The sequence below is a fragment of the Podarcis filfolensis genome, assembly GCF_964270895.1.
Source record: "Podarcis filfolensis genome assembly, chromosome: 2".
NCBI lineage: Eukaryota > Metazoa > Chordata > Lepidosauria > Squamata > Lacertidae > Podarcis > Podarcis filfolensis.
Genome location: NC_139605.1, coordinates 61,482,389 through 61,507,688, shown reverse-complemented (window position 1 = coordinate 61,507,688; position 25,300 = coordinate 61,482,389). Strand labels below are relative to the sequence as shown.

The window sequence follows — 25,300 nt, the reverse complement described above, 5'->3', positions numbered from 1 at the left end:
TCTTCTTCTGAAGTTTGGATTTGATATCCCACTTTATCACTACCCGAAGGAGTCTCAAAACTGCTAACATTCTCCTTTCCCTTCCTCCCCCACAAAAAGCACTCTGTGAGGTGAGTGGGGCTGAGAGACTTCAAAGAAGTGTGACTAGCCCAAGGTCACCCAGCAGCTGCATGTCGAAGAGTTGGGACGCGAACCCGGTTCCCCAGATTACGAGTCTACCGCTCTTAACCACGACATCACACTGGCTCTTTTCTGCCCAATGAAACGAGGCAAGATTCTGTTTGATTGAGTTTAAAACAAGTCTGCAATTGGTAGCTTGAAGAAGCATCTCCTGTTCATCTCCTGTGCTTTTCGAATCAATGTCCAGAGATGACCAGAGTACATCCAATATTTCTCTTCCTTCTCCAGCTTGCTTTCATTCATCCCTGATTACTGATGCCCTGATTACTGATCCCAATGTCACTCTTGATTCTATGCAAGTGCTTCTTCCCAGTGTGTGGATCCTGTGTGCAAAGGGAGTCTTCACAGTCTCCCAACACACTGGTGATTTGTTTGTGTGAAGTAAATTGAAGGTGGCAGCAGAATTAAAGCTTTTAAAGTTGGTTTTATCCCAGCTTGGTGTTTTTTTAATTATTAGGGTGCATTTGCATCAGAAGAATAATATACATTTAAAGTGCAACTAGAGAATTACTCATGAGGCTAACTTTGCTCCCTGATTTCAGTTTATTTTCTAAAATGTGACATCACCTATAAAAGCAGTGCTTTATCACAAAATTTAGCTCTGTGAAATATAATGTAAGTTATATCATAGCATAATTGCCACGATCCAGTGTCTCTTAATTGTTTTTTTCTTATGCACTTCACACACTCTGGAGAGTAGGACTGCAACAACTTAAGGCTGCCATTGATCTCTCTCATTTTTCATTATGATCTCTCATTTAGAATTCAGAACATGGCACCACTGGCTAATAGTCTGTGAAATTAGAATGTTTTAGTACTGAAAATTGGAAACCCAATTTTGAGATTGGCACATTTAAGCTCTGAAGTGAAAAATGGAAATCATACTTCGGAGGTGTGGGAAGAGAAATCAGCAAACAGGGTTTCTGTGTCTCTGTACATCTTGGCCATGCCAGACATTCAAACAAGTGATTTTTTTCCCTCCTGGGGACTGAGTAGATGATGGGCAACAACTAAAACGTCATTATGCTTGCACCAATGATCTGAGAGGTGAAAAATTCCAAGGATTCCTGTATGTATGCAGCTTCACTTCATTTTTAAAAGGACCACACAAGGCTTACGGCATTCTCAAATATTTGCTTTTATTTACAAATATGCAGTTTTAAGCGATGAACTGCCACTTGTGCTCAAATCACATCACAAAACACTGTTCTCTATCATATTTTGGGGATTGGGGACCCCTTCAGAGTGCCAAAGAAATACCCAGCACTGACCTTGCCTTATAGTGGGCTGTATAAAACTATATTCAGAATGTAGGGACGCGGGTGGCGCTGTGGTCCAAACCACTGAGCCTCTGGGACTTGCCGATTGGAAGGTCGGTGGTTCAGATCTGTGCAACGCGTTGAGCTCCTGTTGATCTGTCCCAGCTTCTGCCAACCCAGCAGTTCAAAAGCAAACTAATGCAAGTAGATAAATAGGTACTGCTGCATCGGGAAGGTAAATGGTGTTTCCGTGCGCTTTGGTTTCTGTATGGTGACCTGTTGCGCCAGAAGCAGTTTAGTCACGCTGGCCACAAGAGCTGGAAAGCTGTCTGTGGACAAACGCCAGCTCCCTCGGCCTGAAAGTGAGATGAGTTGCCTTTGACTGTACTTAATCGTCCAGGGATCCTTTACCTTTACTTTACCTTTACCTATACTCAGAATATAGCCACTGAAATAAATGGATTTAACATTACTCATGTCCATTGATTACAGTGATTGTGCTCTGGGTGTGACTTAGTCTGAAGCAACTCACAGATTTCAGCTGCAGCTACAAGCTGCTTGCCTTTATGCAGACACTGGTTTGCATGGGCCGTTGCTGTGAGGGAGGAGATGAAGCCCTGATTCCAAAAGTTCTCCTTGCAAAAGAGTCCAGTGGGCGGTGAGCAATCTCCCTAGCAAAGGAAACATATTTGACTATTCTGTTAATGACTCCTTCCAACAGCCTGTTTACTGAGCATCCCGATTTGCTTACATAAAGCATATGTGAACATTAGGCTAGTCTTTCTAAGCATGCATCCCAACTTGTTTGTAGAGGGTTTAGATAACAAGGAGTATTCATCCCAGTTTGCTAGTGGGTTGTTAATACATCTTCTGATTAATTGTTCATCTGAAACTTTTCAATACATTTTACAGCCTCTTTCCTAAATGGGGTTTTTTTTATAATGGATTTTTTGAGCTAAGACAACAATTGTTTAACCCACTTTCATTATGCAAAACTATTTTTTCTGACATGTGCATTTATCCCGCCTGCAAAATAGTGACCGTATCCTAAAACAATCTCCAGTTTGGCACTTTTAGGATCTAGAATCCTAGAGGTTTGGAGGGGGCCTGTGAGGACACCCAACCCCAATCCTATAAACTATGAACCTAAGTAAAAATACCCATACCAAGTATCAAACCTCAGATAAACCAGTATGTAAATGTTATGCATCAAAAAACTGTAGCTCCCTACATGGGAAACCTCAGTGGAGGCAGTTCACATTGTCTGCTGCAAGTCACAAAATGCCGGATAACTGAGTGGTGTCCATGAATGTGTCAAGTGGCCTTTTGCAATGGCAAACAAGAAACGAGTCCGACACATGGGGCTTTGCCAGTTCTGTATGTCAGATGTGTGGCTTACTCTTCTGACAAAATGTATTTTTTGGTTATTTTTCTACAGTTCCCAAAATGACTTCAAAAACATCCCCGAGGAATTAGCAATCATCACATCATACTTTCCATGGGTTGATTATTTACACAGGAATGCCTAGTCTTGCCCTCAGATGTTGGGGAGCAGTTTGGGGCGGGGGGGGGGGGCGGGACGGGACGGGGCGGGACTGGACCACATGTCCTTCTATGTGACCCAGTTGCAAGATTCTTTAAGATTCTCCAAGTATGAGGCATAGCGACATCTTAGTCTATCATTTCAAAAGACTAGTGTTGCACGCCACCCCACTCTCTGAGCGATGCAAGAATCTAGAGCTTCTAGGCACTTACCAGAGGTCTATGTTTCCTTTTGAGGCACAGCAAAGACTATGGTGTGATATACCGTTTATTTACACAAAAGAGGTTTAAAGACTCTCTCATGGCAAATCTAAAAAAATGTGGCATAAACATGACAGCTGGGAAACACTGGCTTGTGAGCTCTCCAATTGGAGAACAGCCTTTACCAAAGGTGTCATGGGCTTTGAAGACACTCGAACTCAGGACACAAGGGAGAAACATGCTAAGAGGAAGGCACGCTTGGCAAATCCACACCGTGATCAACTCCCACCTGGAAACCAATGTCCCCACTGTGGAAGGAGGTGTGGATCCAGAATTGGCCTCCACAGTCACTTACGGAATCACTGTTAAGACCGTGTTCATGGAAGACAATCTTACTCGGCTATGAGTGATTGCCAAAGAAGAAGAAGATGGTGGGGCTCGCAGCATTGATACCCCAAAAGGGTCTTGCTTCTCCCATAGCTGCAACCTTGGATTCAAACAGAAATCAAACATGTGGCTCTGACCCTCTTCTCAGCTTGCTGCCTGCAACATCACTGCCAAAAGCCCATCAACTCTAAAATTCTGATCTTGTCTTCAAACTAACTCAGAGCTGAGGGAGGGGCCTGTCCCAAGTTCCATCTGCCACAGAGTCCCCTGTCTCTGGCTTTCCTGATGACCTATTACCTTCCCTATGTTTTTGGTTAATGGCTGATCTCCCAGGTCATTTCCTGCACACAGGAAGTTGGTATGGCCTGTTATTTTAACGCTTTGCCACATCCAGTGTCTGACAGCCAATTTTAATACTCCAGGCATCGATTAAGTTCTAGCACCTACCAGTCCCAGGAATTTAGGGGAATCTGGCACTCACAACTCATAACATTATTTTAGGAACATTTGTTGGCAACATATGTTTGGCATCTGTGTGTGTGTGTGTGAGAGAGAGAGAGAGAGAGAAGATTATGATAAAGTATTGCAGCCAATAGAGAGAGAGAGATTTTGATAAAGTATTGCAGCCGATTCCACTTGATTGTTGAAGCTTTGGCAAGCCCTAACAACCAGCTGATCCTTGATGCTTGCAGAGACCCCTGTGCTGCACTTTGAAGCCCCAACAATCAGCTGATAGTTGGGGCTTCAAAGTGCCTTTCAAAGGGTTCTGAGGGTGCAACCTCCTTTTTGCCCCAGCTGTGACTTTACACACCTGATAGGGCAAGGTGGAGGTTCCCCACCTCTTCTGTATACTATAGCATAGTATTGGATAGAAATTTGAAACTAGAGTTCCTGGAGGATGGAATTTTGCTCTGTTAAGAGGGGACACTCCTGGAGGAGGAATGGGGTCATGGGGAGGCTTGTTCTCACCAATTTTTCTTTCCTCCCCTGCAGTTCACATTCTTCTCTGGGCAAACTTCTGGAACAGGGTGGGCAGTGGTGGCTGCAGGCAAAACTGCAAATCCTCACCTCCCTCCCTCCCTGTGGTGCTACCAAGGCAGGACTTCAGGACAAAAGTCAAAACTCATTTTAGGGGGGAAAGGAGACTTAGGATACAAATGTGATAGGAGCGGGGAAGCAGAAAAATCTGGAGTTTGTGGTAGATTTTTATTATTGTTGTTGTTAAATCACTCCTAGGGCCTGAGAACCTCAAACTGATTTTTGGTTGGAATTTTTAATAGGGTTCAGCTGAAATGAGTTGAGCTGAAGTCTGAGCCAGATTCCATTGTCCAGTTATTGTATGCCTGGGAAGCTGATCTTGGCATCCTAAGGAAGAAGCATCAGAAGTATGATGTTCCCACATTGGCCTCTGGAAAAATCTTGTGCCATTAGCAAGAATCTGTGTGCTTTCTGTCCACCAGAGGGCACTTCACTTGGTTTCGAATGTGCCATTGGCACCTTTACAATTGACAACTGTGCCAGGAATAACACAGCCGTCCAAGTTGGTCTCCCCAGGCAATCAGTGTACAGTGTGAAAATGCACAATCTGTCAATCATTTGTTGAAGGGGACTTGAAGCATCTTCCCACAATTTCTTCTATTTTGGTTATGTTTTCCCAGCAGCCAAACTGCAAACAGAATCCTTCCCTCCAGCAAACATAGAGTCCTAAGAACAGGGAGGCATAAGACCCACTGAGTTCAATGGAGTTTACTCACATATAAGTGCACAAAAGATTGCAGTCTTAGTCAATCCATAAATCATTCCATTAAAAATCTAAAACCATTGATTGGCTGATTCCGATTTTTAATGGGATGATTTAAGTCCCTGGCTTTTCATAAAGATTTGAACTCTTCATGCCCTGAAACTCAACATAAGTTGAACATTACTTGTAGATTCTGGGATTAATTAGTGTCATGGTTTTCAAATCCTGATAAGCACACCCTCCCCCCAATTCTTCTGGACTTCATCAGATATTTAGAGAGCAATTTTCTACATCACTGCTGATCAAAGCTTCCATGTTCCAGTGCCAAATTTCTCCTCATGTCCTTGTACTGAAAATATTTGTATTGCCTGAATTCTGTTCTGTGGTTTTGAGATGGCTGTGAGAATAGAGGGGCTTGGTTTGTATTTTTAAACTGTGAGAAAAAACTTGGCTGACATAGTAATGAGATGTGCTTCATTTGAAGGTGGAGAGGTTACATTTTCCTCCCCCCTACGCACGGGTCCTGTAGCTTCCCAAGTGCCATCTTTTGCATTACGGTTAAACGCACAGAAGTTCTCTCCACCTCTGCATCTGGCCACTTTCCTGTAGGGATAAGCAACCCATGGCCCTCCAGATGTTGCTGGGCTCCGATTTCCATCAGTAGACCTTTCCCAGAGTGGAGTCAATAACCAGGGATGATAGAAGCTGTCGTACATCATCTGGAAGCCACAGGTTCCCCACTCTTGCTTTAATGGGGAGAACCGAAATTTTCCAGTTTTAATCATGGAAAACATGTTGTGTACTGTGACTTCCATAGCTGCTACATCTAGCTATCTATCATCTATCTATCTATCTATCATCTATCTATCTATCTATCTATCTATCTATCTATCTCTATCTATCTATCTATCTATCTATCTATCTATCTATCATCTATCTATCTATCTATCATCTATCTATCTATCTATCATCTATCTATCTATCATCTCTATATCTATCTCCACACGGGAGAGCCAGTGTGGTATAGTGGTTAAGAGCGGTAGACTCGTAATCTGGTGAACCGGGTTCGCTTCCCTGCTCCTCCACATGCAGCTGCTGGGTGACCTTGGGCTAGTCACACTTCTTTGAAGTCTCTCAGCCCCACTCACCTCACAGAGTGTTTGTTGTGGGGGAGGAAGGGAAAGGAGAATGTTAGCCGCTTTGAGACTCCTTTGGGTAGTGATAAAGCGGGATATCAAATCCAAACTCCTCTCTCTCCCTCCCTCCCTCCCTCCCTCCCTCCCTCCCTCCCTCCCTCTCTCCATCTCTATCATCTGTTTCTATCTCCATCCATCCACCCATCCATCCACACACACACCCTTTTGACAGGGAATCTGCCATGTGTATGACACGTTTGTTTGCAGGTGTGTTAACGCCACACCTGTTCCAATGCTCCTGCAAGATGCGCCGCCTGTCAACATTTAAGACAGTCTGATCCTGCACGTTTCTTTAGAAATGTGATTGGCTGGGCTCTCATTCCTAATCCAGGACCCATCCCTAGATCCTGTTCCATGTGTTATCATTTTTTAAAAGTTTCATTTGTTGCAGGGACCCTGCACACCAGCTAACATTTTCTAACTTGCAGTTGGCCACCTTGAGGTTTTTATTTATTAATTTATTTTAAAGAAAGGTGGGATGAAAATGTTATCTTAAAAAAATACTGCAAGTGTCCCAGGAAGTGAAGTTAAAGAGAAGGCAGGGAAGATGGGGGCCAAAAGAACATTTTCTCTGTTATTCTTTAGTGACGTGTGGGGATATATGTAACGGATAAAGGCAGCGAAACTTCCAGGCTTTTAGTATTGGAAGGGAATGCCGTGCTCTCTCCACACACAGAAGGACAGTTTCAGTTTTCCAGTCTTAAATTAGCCATATTTTTGCATCCCTTTGTGATTTCCCCCCTTAAGAATCCTTCACCCGCATTTCTCCTAATATGAATGTTTGCATGCAATATTCCCTAATGTAATCTGTTTTTTGTGTGATTTTCCCTAATAAAACACATTTTTGTATGTTATATTCACTAATCTGTGCATTTCTGTGCACACTTTACCCTAGTATATGTAGTTTTGTGCACATTGCTTGGCTGGAGAACTGCACTGCAAAATTCAGAGAATGCGAATTTTGAAAGATGGCAGTGTTTTGGTTTCTGTCTTGTTCCGTAAGGTGTGAATTATGTAAGCCCTGAACTGAATCGAACCCTATTTCCACAGAACACTGACACTCTTTGAAAAACGACAAAGCCCCTTATACGGTAGGAGGAAATGCAGCTGCTTGCTTTTCCAGAAGAGGAAGCAGATTCACAAGAAGACTTAGCCCAATCCAAGTCTTACTCTCCCATTTTCCCAATGTACAGGGATGGGACCAGAGCATCCACAGCCTCCATGTCACATGTGTCAATTAGCCCCATCCCCTGGAGACTACATATAGCTATGCACACCAAGGCTCCATCCTTGTAGATGTTCGTGCTGTAAGTGGACACCAGGGAGCTGGGACTAGTTTGCACCTGCAACATCAGAGGTGTGGCTACTCAAAGCATTCAGAGCAAAATTTCTTGTGTGTATAGAAATGCCCAGTGCAGGCTACAGAAAGAAATACACGTGCATTTAGAGTAGTGGGTTGCATTTTATATGTCAGAGGGCAAGAGAAGGCTTCAAACACTTCCATAACCATCTCCTCTCACCATCAGTCTTTCAGCTTGTTGGATAGGTCACCCTCTGTTTTTTGAAAAACAATTTATTGCATTCTGATCCGTATCCATGCGAGTTGTTTCAGCAGCAAATGTTCTTAAAGCCTGTTGCACCAGGATTGCTGGAAGCACCAGTCTTAATTCTTTCTTAGTCAAGGTCCTTGAACTTCGTTCAACAAAGCCCATTTTGGAGATATTGGATAGCTTCTCAAAAACCATCTCAAATGCTGTGGGATTTTAAGAATCAAGTGGAGAAACCAGCGAGATGTTCCATATGGAGAGCAGGTCAAAATTATTACAAGCATTATTTGCTAAGAATTATTTGGCTCAGCTCTTATCAGCCACCACGGTGATTTTACTGATAAGAAAAACAGGGCAGGTTGTGGGTGGGAGAAGGATCTAAGGAAACTGATGTTTGCTATGCCAACACAGCTCTCAAGTGCTACTCTCAAACCTCATTGAACAAGCCACGGTGAGCCACCATCGAGCATCCTGTTGCAGGCAAGTATCAAACAACTCTTTTGCAGATTACTTTGCTATCCGAGACCCAACATATCCAACCCATTTGAGCTTCAGTGGATTTCTTTCAGTCAGTTCTGCAAACCAGCTGGCAAAGGGTTAGTATGATTTTCTTGTACTCCTTTCGGAAATTATGATTCAGGGCTCCATAAATCACGGCGTTTAAGCAGCTGTTAAAGTATGCCATGAAGTAACTGCCTGTGAAGAGCCATTTAGGGATGGAAGGCTCCAGCGCTGGCTTCAGAGCCACGACAAAACCAATAAAGTTCAGTGGCGCCCAACAGATGGCGAAAAGCACAAAGACCATAAACATGGTGAGGAAGTTCCGGAAGTCGTGTGGCTTCATTTTGGGCCGGACGTCGGGCTTGACTCGCCGCCGCACCTGGAGCACCAAGGCCCAGATCCTCAGGTAGCAGAAGCTGACGATGGCGATGGGCAAGAAGAAATGGACCACCACCACCGCAATGGTGTAAAGGGAGCTGACGGACTGGGCAAAAGTGCAAGAGTACACCCGCGGGTCGTACCGGAGGGAGTCGACAAAGAGGTTTGGCATGATGGCCAGCAAGGTGAGGGCCCAAACACCCCCCACGTAGCCCAGTGTGTTGCCGAGGGAGAAGACCTTGTCGTACTTCAGGCTGTGGCAAATGTAGCAGTAGCGGTTCAGGGCGATGCCGGTGATGTTGAAGATGGAGCCAATGACACTCATCCCCATCAGGAACCCGCTGACCTGGCAGTGGAGGTAGCCCATGACCCACTCGTCGTGGAAAATGGCGATCAGGGCCAGCGGGTAGGGGTACAGAGCCACCAGCAAGTCTGCAAAAGCCAGGCTGACCACAAAGGCATTCCCTAGAATTCAAAAGTTGAACAGTTAAAGGCACTTGAAAAGTAACCATTCTTAATAAACAATTAGCAATGTTCTTTTTTAAATAAAAACTACCAGTGCCTGCATACTTGTACCCTTAAGCTTCTTGTCTATATTTGAAATGCAGTCGTACCTTGGAAGTCGAACGGAATCCGTTCCGTAAGTCTGTTTGACTTCCAAAATGTTTGGAAACCAAAGCACAGCTTCTGATTGGCTTCAGTCAATCGGAAACCGAGTTGGACATTCAGCTTTCAAAAGAACGTTCGAAAACCGGAACACTCACTTCCGGGTTTCGATCGTTCGGGAGCTGATTTGTTCAGGAGCCAAGGTGTTTGAGATCCAAGGCACGACTGTAGCTTGAGTTTTCATTCCGCTGCAGAAAAAGGGACTAAATTTCATGACAGCAGGAGTCATGCAGGAACAGAGAGCTGGCTCCTAGGATTGCAGAGTTGGAAGGGACCGTGAGGATTATCTAGTCCAAGCTGTTGCGATGCAGGAATCTTTTGTCCAATGTTAGGCTCGAACCCACAGCCCTGAGATTAAGAGTCTCATGCTCTAAAGACTCTCAGAGGGTAAACAGCCCACCCACTCAGTAAAAAATGGCCTGCTTTCACCCACAGGTCCTTGTCACTCAGCACAAAAACAAGAGGAAGGCATTTGTGCACTTGATGTTCTGGAATTTTATTTATAATAATAATAATTTTAAATTTATATCCTGCCCATCTGGCTGGGTTTCCCCAGCCACTCTGGGCGGCTCCCAACAGAATATTAAAAACACAATAAAACATCAAGCATTAAAAACTTCCCTAAACAGGTTTGCCTGTTTTATTTTAATTACAGGTTAAACGAAATAGCCCTCAATCAAAATGTTTTAGACGATGTATACTTGAGTTTCTGCCATTTCACAACTTACTTTGAATACTGAGATCATGGGCCTCTGGTATAAGTGGAAAGTGAAACAGAAGTGTGGTCACCCATGCTAATAATTGTGAGCGCCTGGTTCTGTTTCACTATTGTTTATGGCTAGAAAGCCCCTGCCATTTAATTGACACAAGGACAGAGAAGGTGTATTTATTATTCCAGATATGGATCTCAGCAGTAACCCCAGAGCTTATAATTCTGTGTTTTTCCCACCACCCCTTGTCTACAAAGCATTTATAAGAAGTGTGTCATTATTTTTGCTACTTCATATTAGAAACACTGCAAGCACGCAAGCTGTTTGCAGTGTCTACAGATGGACAAAACCAGCAAGAGAGCCCTACATGTTTATCCCCAAACAGAAGTGCAGCTGCTGTTTGCTGAAGCTGCTCACAGCAAAATTTCAATAGACTGAAAGGCTGTTTGTTCCAGACACCCTGGGTCAGGCACAAGCAAAACTAAGCAGAGAATGCAAGTGGACACGGCAGAGCCAGCCATATCCTCAGGCTCAAAAGCTTCAGCTGTGTTTTCTACTTGAAGATAACATGCAATGAATTCAAACTACTTGTGCAGAAGTGTGCTTGAGATATTATTGCTCAACGGGGTTTTTGTGTAAGCGCAAAAAGGACAGCCATTCCCAGCCAGGTGGTGCGACCAGTGGCTGCCCCATTTTATCTAGTTCAGCCTTCTCCAAACTGACGACCTCTAGATGTTTTGGATTTGCAACAGCCCCATTCAGAATAGTCAGTGATCAGGAATGATGGGAGTTGTAGTCCACAGTATCTGAGGAGGGGGGAGGGACACCAGGCTGGTCTGTTATCTTGCATTAACAGAGATTAGTGATGTTTCTATATCAGACAACAGCTACATAGGTGACGCTGCCCAGAAATTATCAAGTAACCTATGGCTTGTAGCCAGAGGTGGAGCAAGGTGGGTGCGGCCCATCCCAGGTGTCATCTCTGAGGGGGGGGTGACATCACTGCAGGCGGCACCTCCCCCGGGACGCTGCCGCTAGCTCCGCCTCTGCCCGTCCCTACGAGCACCGCATGGTGGGCTCTGTCCCTAGCCCCTATGGGTGCTGTGCTGTGCAACGCAAACCACCCCAGGTGCCCGAGAGGCTTACTCTGCCACTGCTCATAGCTTATCTCCTTAAATTCCCTCAGTGCTTGCTTCACGCACCACTGAGTCCACCATGCCCCACAACCACAAATTCAGTACAGTGGTACCTCGGGTTAAGTACTTAATTCGTTCCAGAGGTCCGTATTTAACCTGAAACTGTTCTTAACCTGAAGCACCACTTTAGCTAATGGGGCCTCCTGCTGCCGCCGCGCCGCTGGAGCACGATTTCTGTTCTCATCCTGAAGCAAAGTTCTTAACCTGAAGCACTATTTCTGGGTTAGCGGAGTCTGTAACCTGAAGCACATGTAACCTGAAGCATATCTAACCCGAGGTACCACTGTATTATGGGAATTCTGTCAACCTCCCTTCCCACTGAGGTTAGACAGGACCCCTTCCTGTTGAACTTCCCGCACCTACTAAGGTCTTCTAAAAATTCCAGCAGACATGTTAATTGAAGTCTGCTTTTATAGTTTTAATCTTTTCTGTATTTTATCCCTTGTATGCTGCTTAGAGATGCGTGCAGTTAAGTGGTATATACATTATTGAGTAAAATTAAATTATGCAAAGCTGTACTAAAACACCCTGCACTTGCCCCACCTTCATGTAGCTGATTCCGAGTCTCTGTGTTTTGGAGATCACTTTGAAGGCAACTTCAGACAATTTTGAATCAGGGACAGGGAAGCCTATGGCCAGATATTGTTGGATACCCCCAGCCAAGATCAGAGCCGTCTTTCCCATAGGGCTTAGTGGTGCGTTGTGCCAGGGCGCCGGCCTCTCAGGGGCACCCCAGCAAGTGGGGGAACTGCACAGCTTTGCCGACGGCCTCCCCTTTCCCTGCACAGCCACCAGCTGCGCCCCATCAACCATATGGCTGACTGGCTTGCATCTTCCTTCCCAAGCCTCCGCGGGAGGAGAGCGATCCCTGCAGAGGCATGGGGGAGAGTTGCACCCCCCCCATAGCTGGCAGTGCGCAGCCCTCCCACTATCCGTGGTAATTTGGGGGCGCTGAGCGGATATTTGCACCCTGGCACTGCATCTGCTAAAGATGGCCCTGGTCAGGATGGCCAACTGGACATCCACAGGGTCCCAACCCCTGATTTACAAGTTGTGTTTTCTAGAAAGCAGGACATCTTTCAGAAAATGAGGTGTCCTCAAAGGCATCTCTGATCATAAGAATGCCACCTTTCTGGATCAGCCCAAAGTCTGATGGTTTAAAATGGTATGAGGGTGTTAAAAATATCTTTCCAAAGCAAATCTCTCTAGTCTTCAAAAGAGAGAATTGCTATTTAGAATGATGGTATTTAATAACCAGGACACTTTCAAACCATCTAGCTATTTTGGGGTGAGATTCAATCACGCACCAGCTAATTCAGGCCGCACAATTAAAGTTGATTTTATGCTCTTGCACTGTGGACACTCTCTCCTAAAAGATTGGATTGGGACTGTGTGTGTTTTGCAATAAGGAAAGTTGCAGGGGAAATGTGCTGGAAAGTGTGGCTAACACACTTGTTTGGATGCATGGGCGTAGCTAGGATTTGTGTTAGGGGGGAGGCAGCCAAAGTTGTTCAGCTTTTTTTAGGAGATGCCCCCCCAAGTTGTTGAGCTTTTTTGGGGAAATATACCTGCCCCAAAGAGGACATTAACGAAGGCAGGCTTCTCTAGGGGAGGGACAGGCACAACCTCAGTTAGTTTAGTTCTTTCATTGCTTTTCAATAATTTTTGTGGATCTAGGGTTACGCCCATGTCAACTAATGTCCCTGCAAACAGTGCTCAATAAACATGCCACCTGCACCCTAGAAAGGGAGTTTGTTCAGAAAGCAGGTGCCCTCGAATGAACCCAAGGTGGCATCCTGCACTTCTTCTGACCAGGGAGGGTCCTGCTCAGACAGCAAATATCTGCATGCCTGAATAAAATAAACAAATGTCAGCACCGGGCTTCTTCTGCATTTCATCATAAATTGTGGGGGAGAAATGCCTCTCCAGAATCTAATTTGGTGCTACAAGAAAATTTATCTTGGAGATCCTGCTGGGCAGACACAGCGTGATATTCTGCTTCTGCTGGAGCGAAGACTCTCAGCAGTTTCTCAGACAGGCGGTGGAGAACGGGAACTTGGAACAACGAGGGCAGATTCTTCTGCATCCTGCTACCTTTACAGGCAGGTTAAAGAATGCGCAGGCAACCCCATCCCAGGCAAACCCCGGTCAGTTATGGTAGCATCTGAGGCTGGACGAGAGCGGTGCGGGATGCTGTCTCTGGGGACAGGTGTCCTCTGGCCAGCAATGCCATTACCTGCTTTCCTCAGCTTCTTGTTCTTGTACACGGACAGGATCACCAGCAGGTTGCCCAGAATGTCCACGGCGATGGTGACAATGAGGACGACAGCGAGGAGGGCCGCCACCCAAACGGGATAGGGACCCGCCTCTTCCCTTTCCAGGCGGGCAGACTGATTCTTCCGCGGCAGCCACCCTTCCTCTTCCATCCTCGCTTATCGGGGGTTGGGGTGGGGGGCGCCCACCACCTCCGATTTCCGGGCGGGGGGAGGTGATCGTGCAGGGCAATCGAGGGCGACCCCCAGCTTGAGAGGAGGAAGCTCATCGCACGGGGATCGAGGGCAACGCTTCCCAGGCTCCTGCCAAAGCCGGGCGCGAAGGCAGCGCCCAGCAACGCTGCATGGCTTCTTTGGAAACCGGCGCAGCAAACGCTACGGCCGGAGGAGAGCGTTGCGCGCCGCCTTGCAGAAGTCTTGTGGAGAAGTTGCTCGCGGCGGGGAGAGGCGCATGGCCTGGACTCCTCCTCCTTCTCGCCTCGTGGTAAATCCTGGTGACTCGCAGGCAGCCGGGTGGCTTCTTTGGAAAGACTCTTGCTGGCCAATCCACAACTCCGGGGTTTGGCAAAGACTCCAGGCAAGGGCGGAGGACTCGGGGAAATCTTCCCGGCTGATTTCGTCTGAGCGCTCCGTTCCACCAGATCCCGTCTCGCCTTTTCTTATGAGCCGCGGACGGATCGCCCAGAAGCTGCTGCGCCCAACGAGATCTCCCGGCTCCTTAGAGTCCTGCAAGCGAGGCTGAGCAGCGGGGAGAGCAGCTGAGAGTGACCGCGGGACACTTGGAGAGGAGGAGGAGTGTGGGCTCGTCGAGGGAGCCTCCTATGCTCCGCAACTGCTATGGCCACACTTCCAGTTCAGTTCAGGGCGCGCTCACGCACGGGAAGGACCGACCATCTGCCCTGCCCCTGCCTGATGCAGAAGGTGTGGGGTTCAATCCCCAGCGTGCCCAAGTAGGGCCGGGACTATCCACGGAGAGGCGTCGAGGCGCCTCTCGGCGCAGACAAACATTCAGCTGCATGGGACGGATGCTCTGACTGCAGAAGGCAGCTTCCGAGGTTCCCGCGGCTGTGTTTCTCCCCCGAAGCTGCTCTTTTCATGCACGAGCCTTGCCACAGCTGACCAACTCGCCTCGAATGGATCTGCCCCCATTCATACCCGCGACCCGCCCCTCTCCCTTTCTTGCGCACTGCCGGCCGCACTGGCAGGCTGGAGGGGACGCACGCCGGAGGAGCAAAGTTCTCTGGAGATGCGGGAAAGGCGTCGGCGAGGCGAAGTTGCCAACTCTTTGCCCTCTTACTTTGAGAACCACCCCATCAATTCTTTCTCTCTCCTCCCTCCAGAACAGCCCCGGGTCTGGCCCGAGGGGGCTACGATTCGGGGGTCTCTTTCCTACCCTCCTCTCGGCTCTGGACGCGTCGGAGGCAATGATGGACTGCAGCCCGCTTCCTGCGGTTATATAGGCGCTGTCCCTGCACTTGTTGCTGCCTGCGGACGCAAGTTCGGGCTATTAACTCCTTCCAGCCCGCGAGGCAGAGAGAATGTCTGGCTGGGGCTTTTCAAAGCAAGCCCATGTATTCCTATTGCTTTTGGTTGTTCGAAGGCTGCTCGATGATTACGTCTGCACACGTTTTCGATTTAGTGGGATATTTTCTTTGCAATGAATTACCACCTTTTCCTTCCTATTTACGAATTCCATCAAAAACATTTGAATGCCAGTGAGAGGATGTCATGAAGCCCACAAGTCTTTTCTTTCCTGAACATCTCCCCAACCCGCACCCCCGAACCTGATTTTGTCTGGTTGCCATTCATTCCTCTTGAAAATGGCTCATAGGTGGACTTTTTCATGGGCATCGATGTCATTGATCAGGACAACGAATTTGGCCAAGGCAGAAATAGCATTCTGAGCTTGGCTATAAGTTCCAAAACCTTCCCTGAACTGAAGTTTCCTCTTACCTGAAGCTTATAAAGTTCTCTTTGAACTGAATCTTGTGTATTTCAGTGAGCCTTGCTTCCAAAATAAGACTTTAGCCTTAACAACATAACATATTTCCAAGTCAGTGGAACTTACTTTTGGGAGTAAGGCTGTCATTCCATGCACTTGCCAGGAAGAAAGAGCATTTACTTCTGAGTAGACATGTCTAGGACTGAGTTACAGTCTTTTATGACCTCCTCCTGGAAGCAAAATTAGCTCCATTTATTATAAACCACAAATCTCCCCCCACCCCCAAATAAAACTATACCAAAGTTTTGTGCTAGTTTTACAAAATTACTGATTTGTTTCTGGGCACATGTCAAAATACTGGTTAGCCCTAAATGGCTTAAATCAGAGTGTTCTTGCGCTCTGGGTCTGGTGGTAGGTTTTTCCTGGGCATATGGTTGGCCATTATGAGAACAGGATAGTGGACTGCAATGAGCCTTTGGCTTGATCCACTAGGCGCTTATGTTCTTATGGTCAAATCTATGGGCACTTCTTACATCCAAGTATACCATATTGTGTTGTTCAGTGAGATTTATGATCTCCGAAGTATGTATAGGACTGAGACCTTTTGAATAATTGTGCTGGGATATTGTAGGTGTTGGGGGGGGGGACTTCATTTGGAAACAGAAGGTTTCCAAATTTTTTGCTAGGTTGTTCCTGGACCCCAATATGCCATGGAGTGGCTTGAGCGTTTCCCAAGCTGGTGTCCTACAGCTGTTGCTGGACTACAATTACCATCATCTCTGACCCTATCGGCCGGGACTGATGGGAACTGGGGTCCAAAAGCATCTAGACGGCATCAGCTTGGGGAGACCTGCATCACACACTACCCCACCCCACAAATATTTTCATGTGATAAAGTCACTGGCTAGCACTGGCTAGACACGGAGGGCTTGCCTTTTCCATTGTGCATCCGTGTCTTAGAAGAAGCAGAGGGCCAAACATTTATTTATTTCAGGCTTATTTAGATTTTTAGTTGAATGGATAATCTACTGCTTTCCTTTTCTAATTTCTGAACCTCTTTGAAGCGCCTATGAAAAAGTGGAATAAAAATGTTTGAAAACAAATAAAACTTGCCCCCCCCCTTTGAGATCATCATCAGAAGCTCTCCTAGGTTTCCCAACATCTTGCAGATGAAATGTAAAAATGTAAAAATGTAAATCTGTTGGCAGGCCTGGATTGACTTTCTGCATGAATTAAGAGTACCTTACAAGATTAATGTATCCGAAACAACATAGAAGAGGTAAAGCTTAGTGTGTAGTTAAAGAATGTAACTTGGGAATCACAATGGGATGACCGGAGGTCATGATCACAAAACGTCACATACAATAAGTATTAAGTTTGGAATGAATATTTTATTTCTCCCCCCCCCCATTGATTGCTTTGTGTCATGTTGTTTTTAAAACCAATAAAGCATAATAATAATAATAAAAAAACCCCAAGTTAGTTAAAACCTTCCCTTTTAGGATTTTTTTTGGGGTCACAAAATGGTTTCTCCCTTTTTAAAGTGGTTTGATTTCCATGATTAATGGTTGCCACATTTCTCTCTGCCCTTTTAGTGTTTCCCGGCTATTTTGTTGCATTTATTGCTGCAGTCAAATTGTTTTAGATGTTGCTAAGTGGGCAATCCTTGCCACCGGATCTGGAGCTAGTGTATTTGATCCCCACCCACCACCCACCCCATTGGAGAGGCCGTAATAAAATAAAAATACTAGGAGAATGCTACTACTAATACATTTTCTCACCTCTTGCCTTGGTTAACACAAACCACTTTACACCCATAGTCCACCCACAGTCCCACTCTGATTAGGGCTGCTAATCCATGCTGTTTGTCACCATGGGCTTCTTGAGGCAATGAATGTTTAAAATGAACAAGCTGGGGCTGTAATCTTAGACCTGCTTATTTACTCAGCAGGACTGATCTCTGAGTAGGCACTGGAGTCTGTAAGTACCGGTATTCACTGAAGTGGGTTGTGAAGTAGCAGCAGTCATTTGCAGCAAAGGATTATGAGAAAGGCACATGGACACTAGGCTAGGCTTCTTTTTCTCTATGGTGAAGCTGATTGGATTGCAGTTTAAGGGGACAGCTCAGTTGGTAGAAAGGGACGTGGGTGGCGCTGTGGGTTAAACCACAGAGCCTAGGACTTGCCAATCAGAAGGTCAGTGGTTCGAATCCCTGCGAAGGGGTGAACTCCCGTTGCTCGGTCCCTGCTCCTGCCAACCTAGCAGTTTGAAAGCATGTCAAAGTGCAAGTAGATAAATAGGTACCACTCCGGCGGGAAGGTAAACGGCGTTTCTGTGCGCTGCTCTGGTTCGCCAGAAATGGCTTAGTCATGCTGGCCACATGACCCGGAAGCTGTACGCCGGCTCCCTCAGCCAATAAAGCGAGATGAGCGCCTCAACTCCAGAGTCGGCGTGGACCTAATGACCTTTACCTTTACCTTACAGTTGGTAGAGCATGAGGCTTTTAGTCTCAGAGTTTGTGGGCTCAAGCCCCACGTTGGGCAAAAGATCTCTGCATTGAAGGGGGTTGGACTAGATGACCCTCATGGTCCCTCCCAGCTTTACAACGCTATGATTCCCTAATTTTAGGGGGCAGGGATTTGCTCAGTGGCCATGGACGGGAATCCAAGACCGAAGGAGACTTCCCTAGAAAGGCAACTGGGAGGAAGACAGTTTGGTTTGACCTCGTTTCCACAAGTTCGCCACCTGGGTTCTGCTTTTATAATCTTGGAACGCCTGCAGAGGCTTCTAGTTAGGAACAGATAAAAGGCACCCGTCTCTCACAAAGCAACCCAGTTTCTTACATTCAAAGCAGTAGGTCAGAGAGAGTGGCTGGGGAGGGAGGGAGGAAGGGAGGGAGAGAGAAGCTGTTCTAAAATAGCAATTTATTTCCCCCGTTTGTGTTGGCCAAAAGGCTGTGGAGAAATAACAAACCACTGGCTGCTCTTTTCAAGGCAAGCTTCTCCACTGAACTTGAAGGCTCTCTGAAAAGACATTTGCAGCGCACCAGGGTGTGAGGAAAGTGGGCAATGAGGTGCTACTTCCATCAATGCCATTTTCTTAGACAAAGCCGTTCCCTTCTTAAAATGTCCCTTTTCACTTGCAGCTGCACATCTCACTCAAGTGTTGGCAACTGGTTCAATGTCACTTCTAACCCTTCTTTCTTCCCTTGGTTAACTTGAGGAATTTAGGGAATGGGGGGGCAAAGAGAAACCTTGCAGAGATTACAAAGCAGAAGCTAACACAGTCTGATTATTGGTTTAGAATTCTTGTCCCAGAGAGCCTCACAATTTTGGGGGGCACAGAATCCCTGTGGAGACATGACAGGCGCCCCCTATCCATATTTTCTGGAAACATAAGAAATTTATTTTTGTTTCAGTGAACTTTTCCATCTGGATGAAAAGGTCTCTGCTTCAGGTTTTAAAACAATACAAAATAAAAGATACAAAATCTATGATCGTTGGGTTCTTCTGCTGTTTTTTAGCTGTTTTGTGGTATGTTTGTAAATTGCTTTGGGGTACATGTAAAAGCAATTTATAAATATTTACCACTTTTTAATTTTTTGCTCAGAATTCTCATAGGGAAACACCAACAGAAACCACTTCCCACGTGCTCTCCTTTTTCTCTAAAGGCAGCAAATTAAATGATTTTCCTGATACAAAAGAGTGAATAATCCATAATCACCGCAGCAGATAGTTGGTAGGGATGCCATAAGAACAACAACTAGCGGTTGCTACATTGCAATTACTTGGTTTTTCTACCTGAAAAACTCATTGTGGTTAAGACTTTGTAGTCAACAAGCTTGCAGAGAGGTTATTTCCATGTTGGGAAAAATATAAATAATGCCTGATAAGAGATGCTGACTTCCATTTTCTTAAGACAAGAGAAGGTGGGAGAGTTTTTTCCTATAGTAAGGTCTGCTGATTGCTTACTGATAGAGAAACTTTTGCCACTGCATTGTACCAATCATCAGGTGCCTTTTCAAGCTTTCAAATATCATAATAGAATAATTGGACAATGATGCATGTGCATAAGCAGTTTCAATGCATTTAACCAACGTGGAGGTACAGCTACATCTCAATGTACATCTGAGCCCTATTGAACTGGATGGATGCATTAATTAATTAATTAATTAATTTGGATGTGAGAAATTCCTGGAGGATAAGCCAATCAATGGCTATGAGCCATGATGGCTGTGTTCTATCAGCACTGGAAGAGGCAAGATGTCTCTGAATACCATCTGCTGGAGATCACATGTGGTTGTGGGCTTCCCATAGGAATCTAGATGGCTAGTGTGAGAACAGGATGCTGGACTAGATGGGCCTTTGGCCTGACCCAATAGGGCTCTTATCTTATGATTACAGTGAGGTCAAGGCCAGTGTCTTACTACTGAGCTGACTCAGTAGAGCTGAATGCTCCTGCAGTTTGTTTGGTTTGGGTAAAAATTCCATAGCCCTGTCTTTAGTGTGATCTGTGCTGATTGCTTGCTGCTGGACAGTTATCCAGTAACCCAAATTGATCTGCAAATAACACATTTAAAAAAGTCCACTTTATTGCTTTTGATAAACAAATGTCCATAATAAACTCTCACAGAGAAATATTTCATTTAACTAAAGATGCACAGTGCATTAAAGGTACAGGCCAGCCTTGTATTAAATAATCCACTCCACACCCAATTTGGGCTCTCTTTCCCCATGTTTGTCCGTCAGTAGCGTCACACGCATTCTCACACACATCACCTTGCACAAGTATGTCCATATGTATATCTATTTATATATATATATATATAGAGAGAGAGAGGAAATATACAGTTACATGCCCATGATTCATGGCATGTACTAAAGCTGATGCAGATGGAGCCAGCATACTCAGCATTTCCTAGGGCAGCAACGCAGTAACACAGGCTCTCATAAATTATGGGAATTGTAGGAAGATAGACTGATCATCAACCACCACCCTTGACTTCCTTGATCTGGTTAATATGGCGTTCTTGTGGAGGACGCCACTTACAGGTAACAGACAAGGCTTGTGGTACAAATATGGCACATTGCCTCTATGCCCTTTCCTAGTCTGCCATCTGCACTCATTACTTTCACTTGACCTCTAGTGCCAGTGACAATTTGTGGCCTAAGATAAGGAGACGATGCTTTCTGGGCAGCAACTCTTTCTCCTATAAAAATATAACTGTTCTCTTTCTTTCTTTTTCTTCCCCAGGCCCTTTTCTTTCACAGGGCTCGAGGGTGACAGGCCAATGAATGAACGGATGTGACAGTAGAGTCCCCCTCTCTATGAAAGGAACAAGGGGACATAGAACTGCAGGGCAGCCCATTCTCACCCGCCTCCTTTTCTCCTCGGGGAGCTTTCCGCCTAATGTAAACCTTTGATCCAAAGGCAGCACCAAGAGATTTCTCACTGCCACTCCAATGTTTCCCTTATATTTTACAATAAGCAATCAGTTCAGCCCTGATTACTGCTGCTTTGGCGACTGACAACCACAAGTGCCCATTGTTCTTTGGTTACAATGCATTCTAATGTGTTCTGTGTAGAACGTGTCCATGCAAGGGGTTGGAAGATGGCGTTGAAGTTCTCGGTCCACTTCTGAAGGACTCCCTATTACTCAGAAGATGCCAGTGTTCTCTTTGGCTCTCCAGATACAATCCAGCTCAAAAAACAAACAAGCTCTATTTGAAATCCATTCCAAAGCAGAAGTGGTTGTTGACCAGGGTTGTGGCACCAATACAAATTTTCATTGTAATAATGTGCATGGATGAGGCTGCTTAGAATACCACAGGAAGTCGCATGTTCCGGGAAATGGATACTCCAAAGAAAGTTGCCTCTCCTTCATTGTGCAGATGAAATTGGAAGTCCTCCTCGTTTCAAACACGAGTCCCACTAAAACATCACCTCCTCGCAGCTCCCATAGTCACTCTCCACCATGTCAGAGCCCTCGTAACTGGGAGGCGGTACTGGCTGAGTTCTGATAGTGGACGTAGGCCTCACCTCGCAGTCTGCGTAGGATGGCTGGGCCACACTGAGTCGCATGCTTACTCTCTTGTACCCACTGTCTGGGTGGTAAGGCGGCCCCTCGTTCTCTACGCGCTGAGAAGGGTAGTAGCTAATGGCAGTATATTCATTCTGGCACTGGGAAGCAGGTAGCTCTCCAGGAACAGGAGGTAAGAAGTCTTCCAGATTCTGGTTGCTGTAGCGGGGTGGTATTGGGGCCCGCTTGTTGCTTTGGTCAAGTGGGAAAGGAAAGCCACCATAAAGACCTGTTGTATCTGAGTCTACGGAAGGAGGAGGAGGCCTACGGCACGGAGAAGGTGGAAGAGGGCCTTGAATCACTTCATACTGATGGTACTCTTGGAGATCGGCTGGCTGGTATCTTGGAGGCCAGTAGGTTGTTTCTCCTGGGTACACTAGAAGAAAATCAGAAGCATGTTAATACCTCCCAAGGAATGTGTAGGCTTTTCTAGCCACCTCTGCACTTTATATCTAGAATTAGTTCATCATAAGAAGTTAGAATGAGCTATTTCCAAGGGAATACAATCTGTCACACTTGATCTTAACCAAAAGGCCGAGAAGCGATTGGGGAACACAATCCTTGAAGGATGAGGAATAATTTGGATCCTCACACAGTAAACTTCTCCCCTCCTTCACCTGTTGGTTTATATAGCCATTTGTATGTGTGGTATTGTCAAGGTGCTCAAATTAAATCTTCAAAGCCCTAAATGACTCAGGCTCCAAATATATGAAAGACCATTTCTTTCCTTGCAGGCCCTCTTGGGTGTTAATATTAGCAGTAGGGGTCCTTTTCTTAGTTTGACCATCCTCAGAATTTTGTGGGCAACACACTGGGAGAGGGCATTTTCAGATACTAAACTGTGGAATTAGCTCCCAGTTGCATCTGGAGTCTTCATTGTGCAGTTTTAGTCCTATGCACCTCTATACCTTTGACACTTGAGATATATGTTTTTAGACCCACCCCATTCTTTTGACTGTAAGTTGTTTTAACCAATTTCAATATTGTATTTTTAAATTGCTGTATCCCACCCTTATGGCAAATAGTGGGTAAGAAATCTTTAGCAGCAGCAGCATTATTCTACTCAGCCCCCTCAAGCATGGATAACCCACACGTTAAACATCTCACTAGACATCAAGGGGATGTAGCCAATGTTAGTTCTAAGAGTAAGGTAAAGGTACCCCTGACTGTTAGGTCCAGTCGCGGATGACTCTGGGGTTGCGCGCTCATCTCACTCTATGGCCAAGGGAGCTGGCGTTTGTCCGCAGACAGCTTCCGGGTCATGTGGCCAGCATGACTAAGCCGCTTCTGGCGAACCAGAGCAGTGCACAGAAATGCCGTTTACCTTCCTGCCGGAGCAGTACCTATTTATCTGCTTGCACTTTGACGTACTTTCGAACTGCTAGGTTAGCAGGAGCAGGGACCGAGTAACGGGAGCTCACCCTATCGCGGGGATTCGAACCACCAACCTTCTGATCGGCAAGCCCTAGGCTCTGTGGTTTAGACCACAGTGCCACCTGCGACCAACTGAAATGACTGATCTTAAATTAGTTATGACCATTAATTTAAATGAGTGTGCTTCGAGGACTTAACGTAAGCTACAACCGATTGCTATTCCGTTGTACCCGTCATGTTGTTATAGCACTGAATACTGAACAATTCTGTAACAGTATGCAGTGTGAAGTTTGAGGCACCTCTTGGCAAATATTTTTGCTGTTCGAATCACATTTAGTGGTGGATGGAAGAGTGCTGCAAGCAGGTTATACAGATGTATTCTAACATCTGACAGTGGGCTCTTGCTAACAATGCCACCCACTCCCCTTGGCTAATTCTTGTCAGTGACATGTAAGCATCATGTTGGGGCTGGGGCTGATGGGAGTTTGAGTCCAACAACATCTAGCAGGCACCCCATTGGGCTGCCTTGGGATCAGCGAGGCCTCTTGTTATTGGGCCAAACTTACCATGGAGATGCTGTTTCTAGCAGTAGCCCCATGTAGAGTGTATTGGGCAGTTCCATCATTTCACCATGGAAAACAGGTGGGAAGACTTCCCACCTCTTTTTTACCTAGCCTCTAGTGATCAGAACAGTAATTACCTCCCACATATTAAAAAATTCTGGGATCAAACATGCAGAATTTCTGTTCTGAACGTGACCATTCTTCATTTCTAAGCCTGTGGTCATCCCATCCTCCCTTATCCAAAATGCAATAGTGGTGGACCACAATATTTTCTCCCATTCTGATTGGTTATCTCATTAACCTTCCCTTTAATATGGCACATCCATCCATCACATTACTTTGTTACTGAAATATGTTGTTACTGGCATTTGAGACTCATAGCTGGCCTGTTTGACGGCCATGTGAGAAGTGAAAGCAAGTTAGTTTGATGGACATGATAGCCTCTGACACTGAAACTTGGCTGAAAAATCATGAAATATTTCCATCATGAACTGCATCAGAGCTCAGCTTGTCCACAACTCTGTCTATGTAATTAACTTCTTCTGCACAGTAATAAACTTGGATATATTATTGCCCCTGATTTAGCAATTCCCTTATTAAACACAGCTGCTTAAATATGATTTCATCTTATTTGCATGCAGCTTCTGATTGCAGGGGAAGGATAAATGCCATAGTATCCCCCCCCAAAAAAAAACTTATTGCCAAGCTGCTCTCTTTTTATAAAAAGGCATGTATAATCATACTTCACAGGCCCAGACAAAAGCACTGCTGCGTTGAAACAGATCGTAGGCAATCCAGTCTAGTTTTTGGTGTGTGAAAATGCCCTTTCTGACAGAACATCAGGATCCACACATTTCAACAGCAGGGCATACAAGGCTGCATGAAGATTCCAGGGATCAAGAGCAAAACCATGGGGCTGGAAGGAGCAAATATTTTGCCTACATTAATTTTGTCTCCTGAGCTAGTGGCTTCTTGTTGTTTTGCTGACTGCACACTCACTCTTTTCAGATAATACAAAAGCACAGATCAGACCATTTCCCCGTCTGATGGTTGTGTGTGTGGGGTGGCGGCAGCGGTAATCTTGCTTTGGTGTGATAGTCATAGAAGTAAAATCCTTTTACTCAGAGGGAAATCTGTGCACTGGTGTGAGAGATAAGGAAAACCTACCAATCAAAGATTATTATTTTTAACCCTCAAGTGTTGCATTGATGGAGGATGTGAAGGTAGCCTGGCTAGCTAGCTCACTTCTGTTTCTTTTAAGGGCAACGTTAAGTTCCCGTGCTTGAGGGGTTCAGAGAGGAAAGCTTCGCAAAAATTTAAATCAATTTTTTTTGAAAGACCACAAAATGGCAGGAGAAGCTTCTGACCACTGACGTAATGGGCACAGCCAAAGTTACACAATACTCACATCAACCCTAGCACAACCAATGATCTATATTGTGGGGGGGGGGGGCAAAGGAGAAAATATGTTTCCCCCAGAGACAAAATATTGTGTTTTGAATGGCAAGAAATGGAGGTCCCTGTGACAGAATGGCTACTGTGAGACAAAGACATCTCACACAATA

The 25,300-nt window shown here is 45.6% G+C and overlaps 2 protein-coding genes across 4 annotated transcripts in view; both read right to left on the bottom strand.

Annotated features, from left to right (window-relative positions):
* Nucleotides 1–8,158: 8,158 nt before the first annotated feature.
* Nucleotides 8,159–17,858, bottom strand: LOC310756215 (melatonin receptor type 1A-like). 2 transcript variants are annotated; one of them, XM_083599919.1, is made up of 2 exons: nt 13,741–16,880; nt 8,159–9,397 (listed from the first exon to the last, which is right to left on the bottom strand). In XM_083599919.1, the coding sequence occupies exons 1-2, from the start codon at nt 13,928–13,930 to the stop codon at nt 8,619–8,621; spliced, it is 969 nt and encodes a 322-aa protein (XP_083456045.1). In that variant the 5' UTR covers nt 13,931–16,880; the 3' UTR covers nt 8,159–8,618. The 2 variants fall into 2 exon arrangements, with proteins under 2 accessions (XP_083456045.1, XP_083456046.1); XM_083599920.1 differs by lacking the exon at nt 13,741–16,880 and adding an exon at nt 17,501–17,858 and having other exon boundaries at nt 8,167–9,397.
* A 2,430-nt stretch (nt 17,859–20,288) lies between these two features.
* Nucleotides 20,289–25,300, bottom strand: part of FAT2 (FAT atypical cadherin 2) — a 104,544-nt gene continuing 99,532 nt past the window's right edge. For both annotated transcript variants that reach the window (XM_083603753.1, XM_083603754.1), the window contains exon 24: nt 20,289–22,174. In XM_083603753.1, coding sequence (XP_083459879.1) covers nt 21,651–22,174 — 524 coding nt within the window. In that variant the 3' untranslated portion in view covers nt 20,289–21,650. The remainder of the gene's footprint in view (nt 22,175–25,300) is intronic.

Coding starts and splice junctions, on each gene's coding strand:
- LOC310756215 (XM_083599919.1), bottom strand. CDS start 13,930: ATGGAAGAGGAAGGGTGGCTGCCGCGGAAGAATCAGTCTGCCCGCCTG. Junction 9,398..13,740: donor CAAGAAGCTGAGGAAAGCAG/GTAATGGCATTG, acceptor TTTGAATTCTAG/GGAATGCCTTTGTGGTCAGC.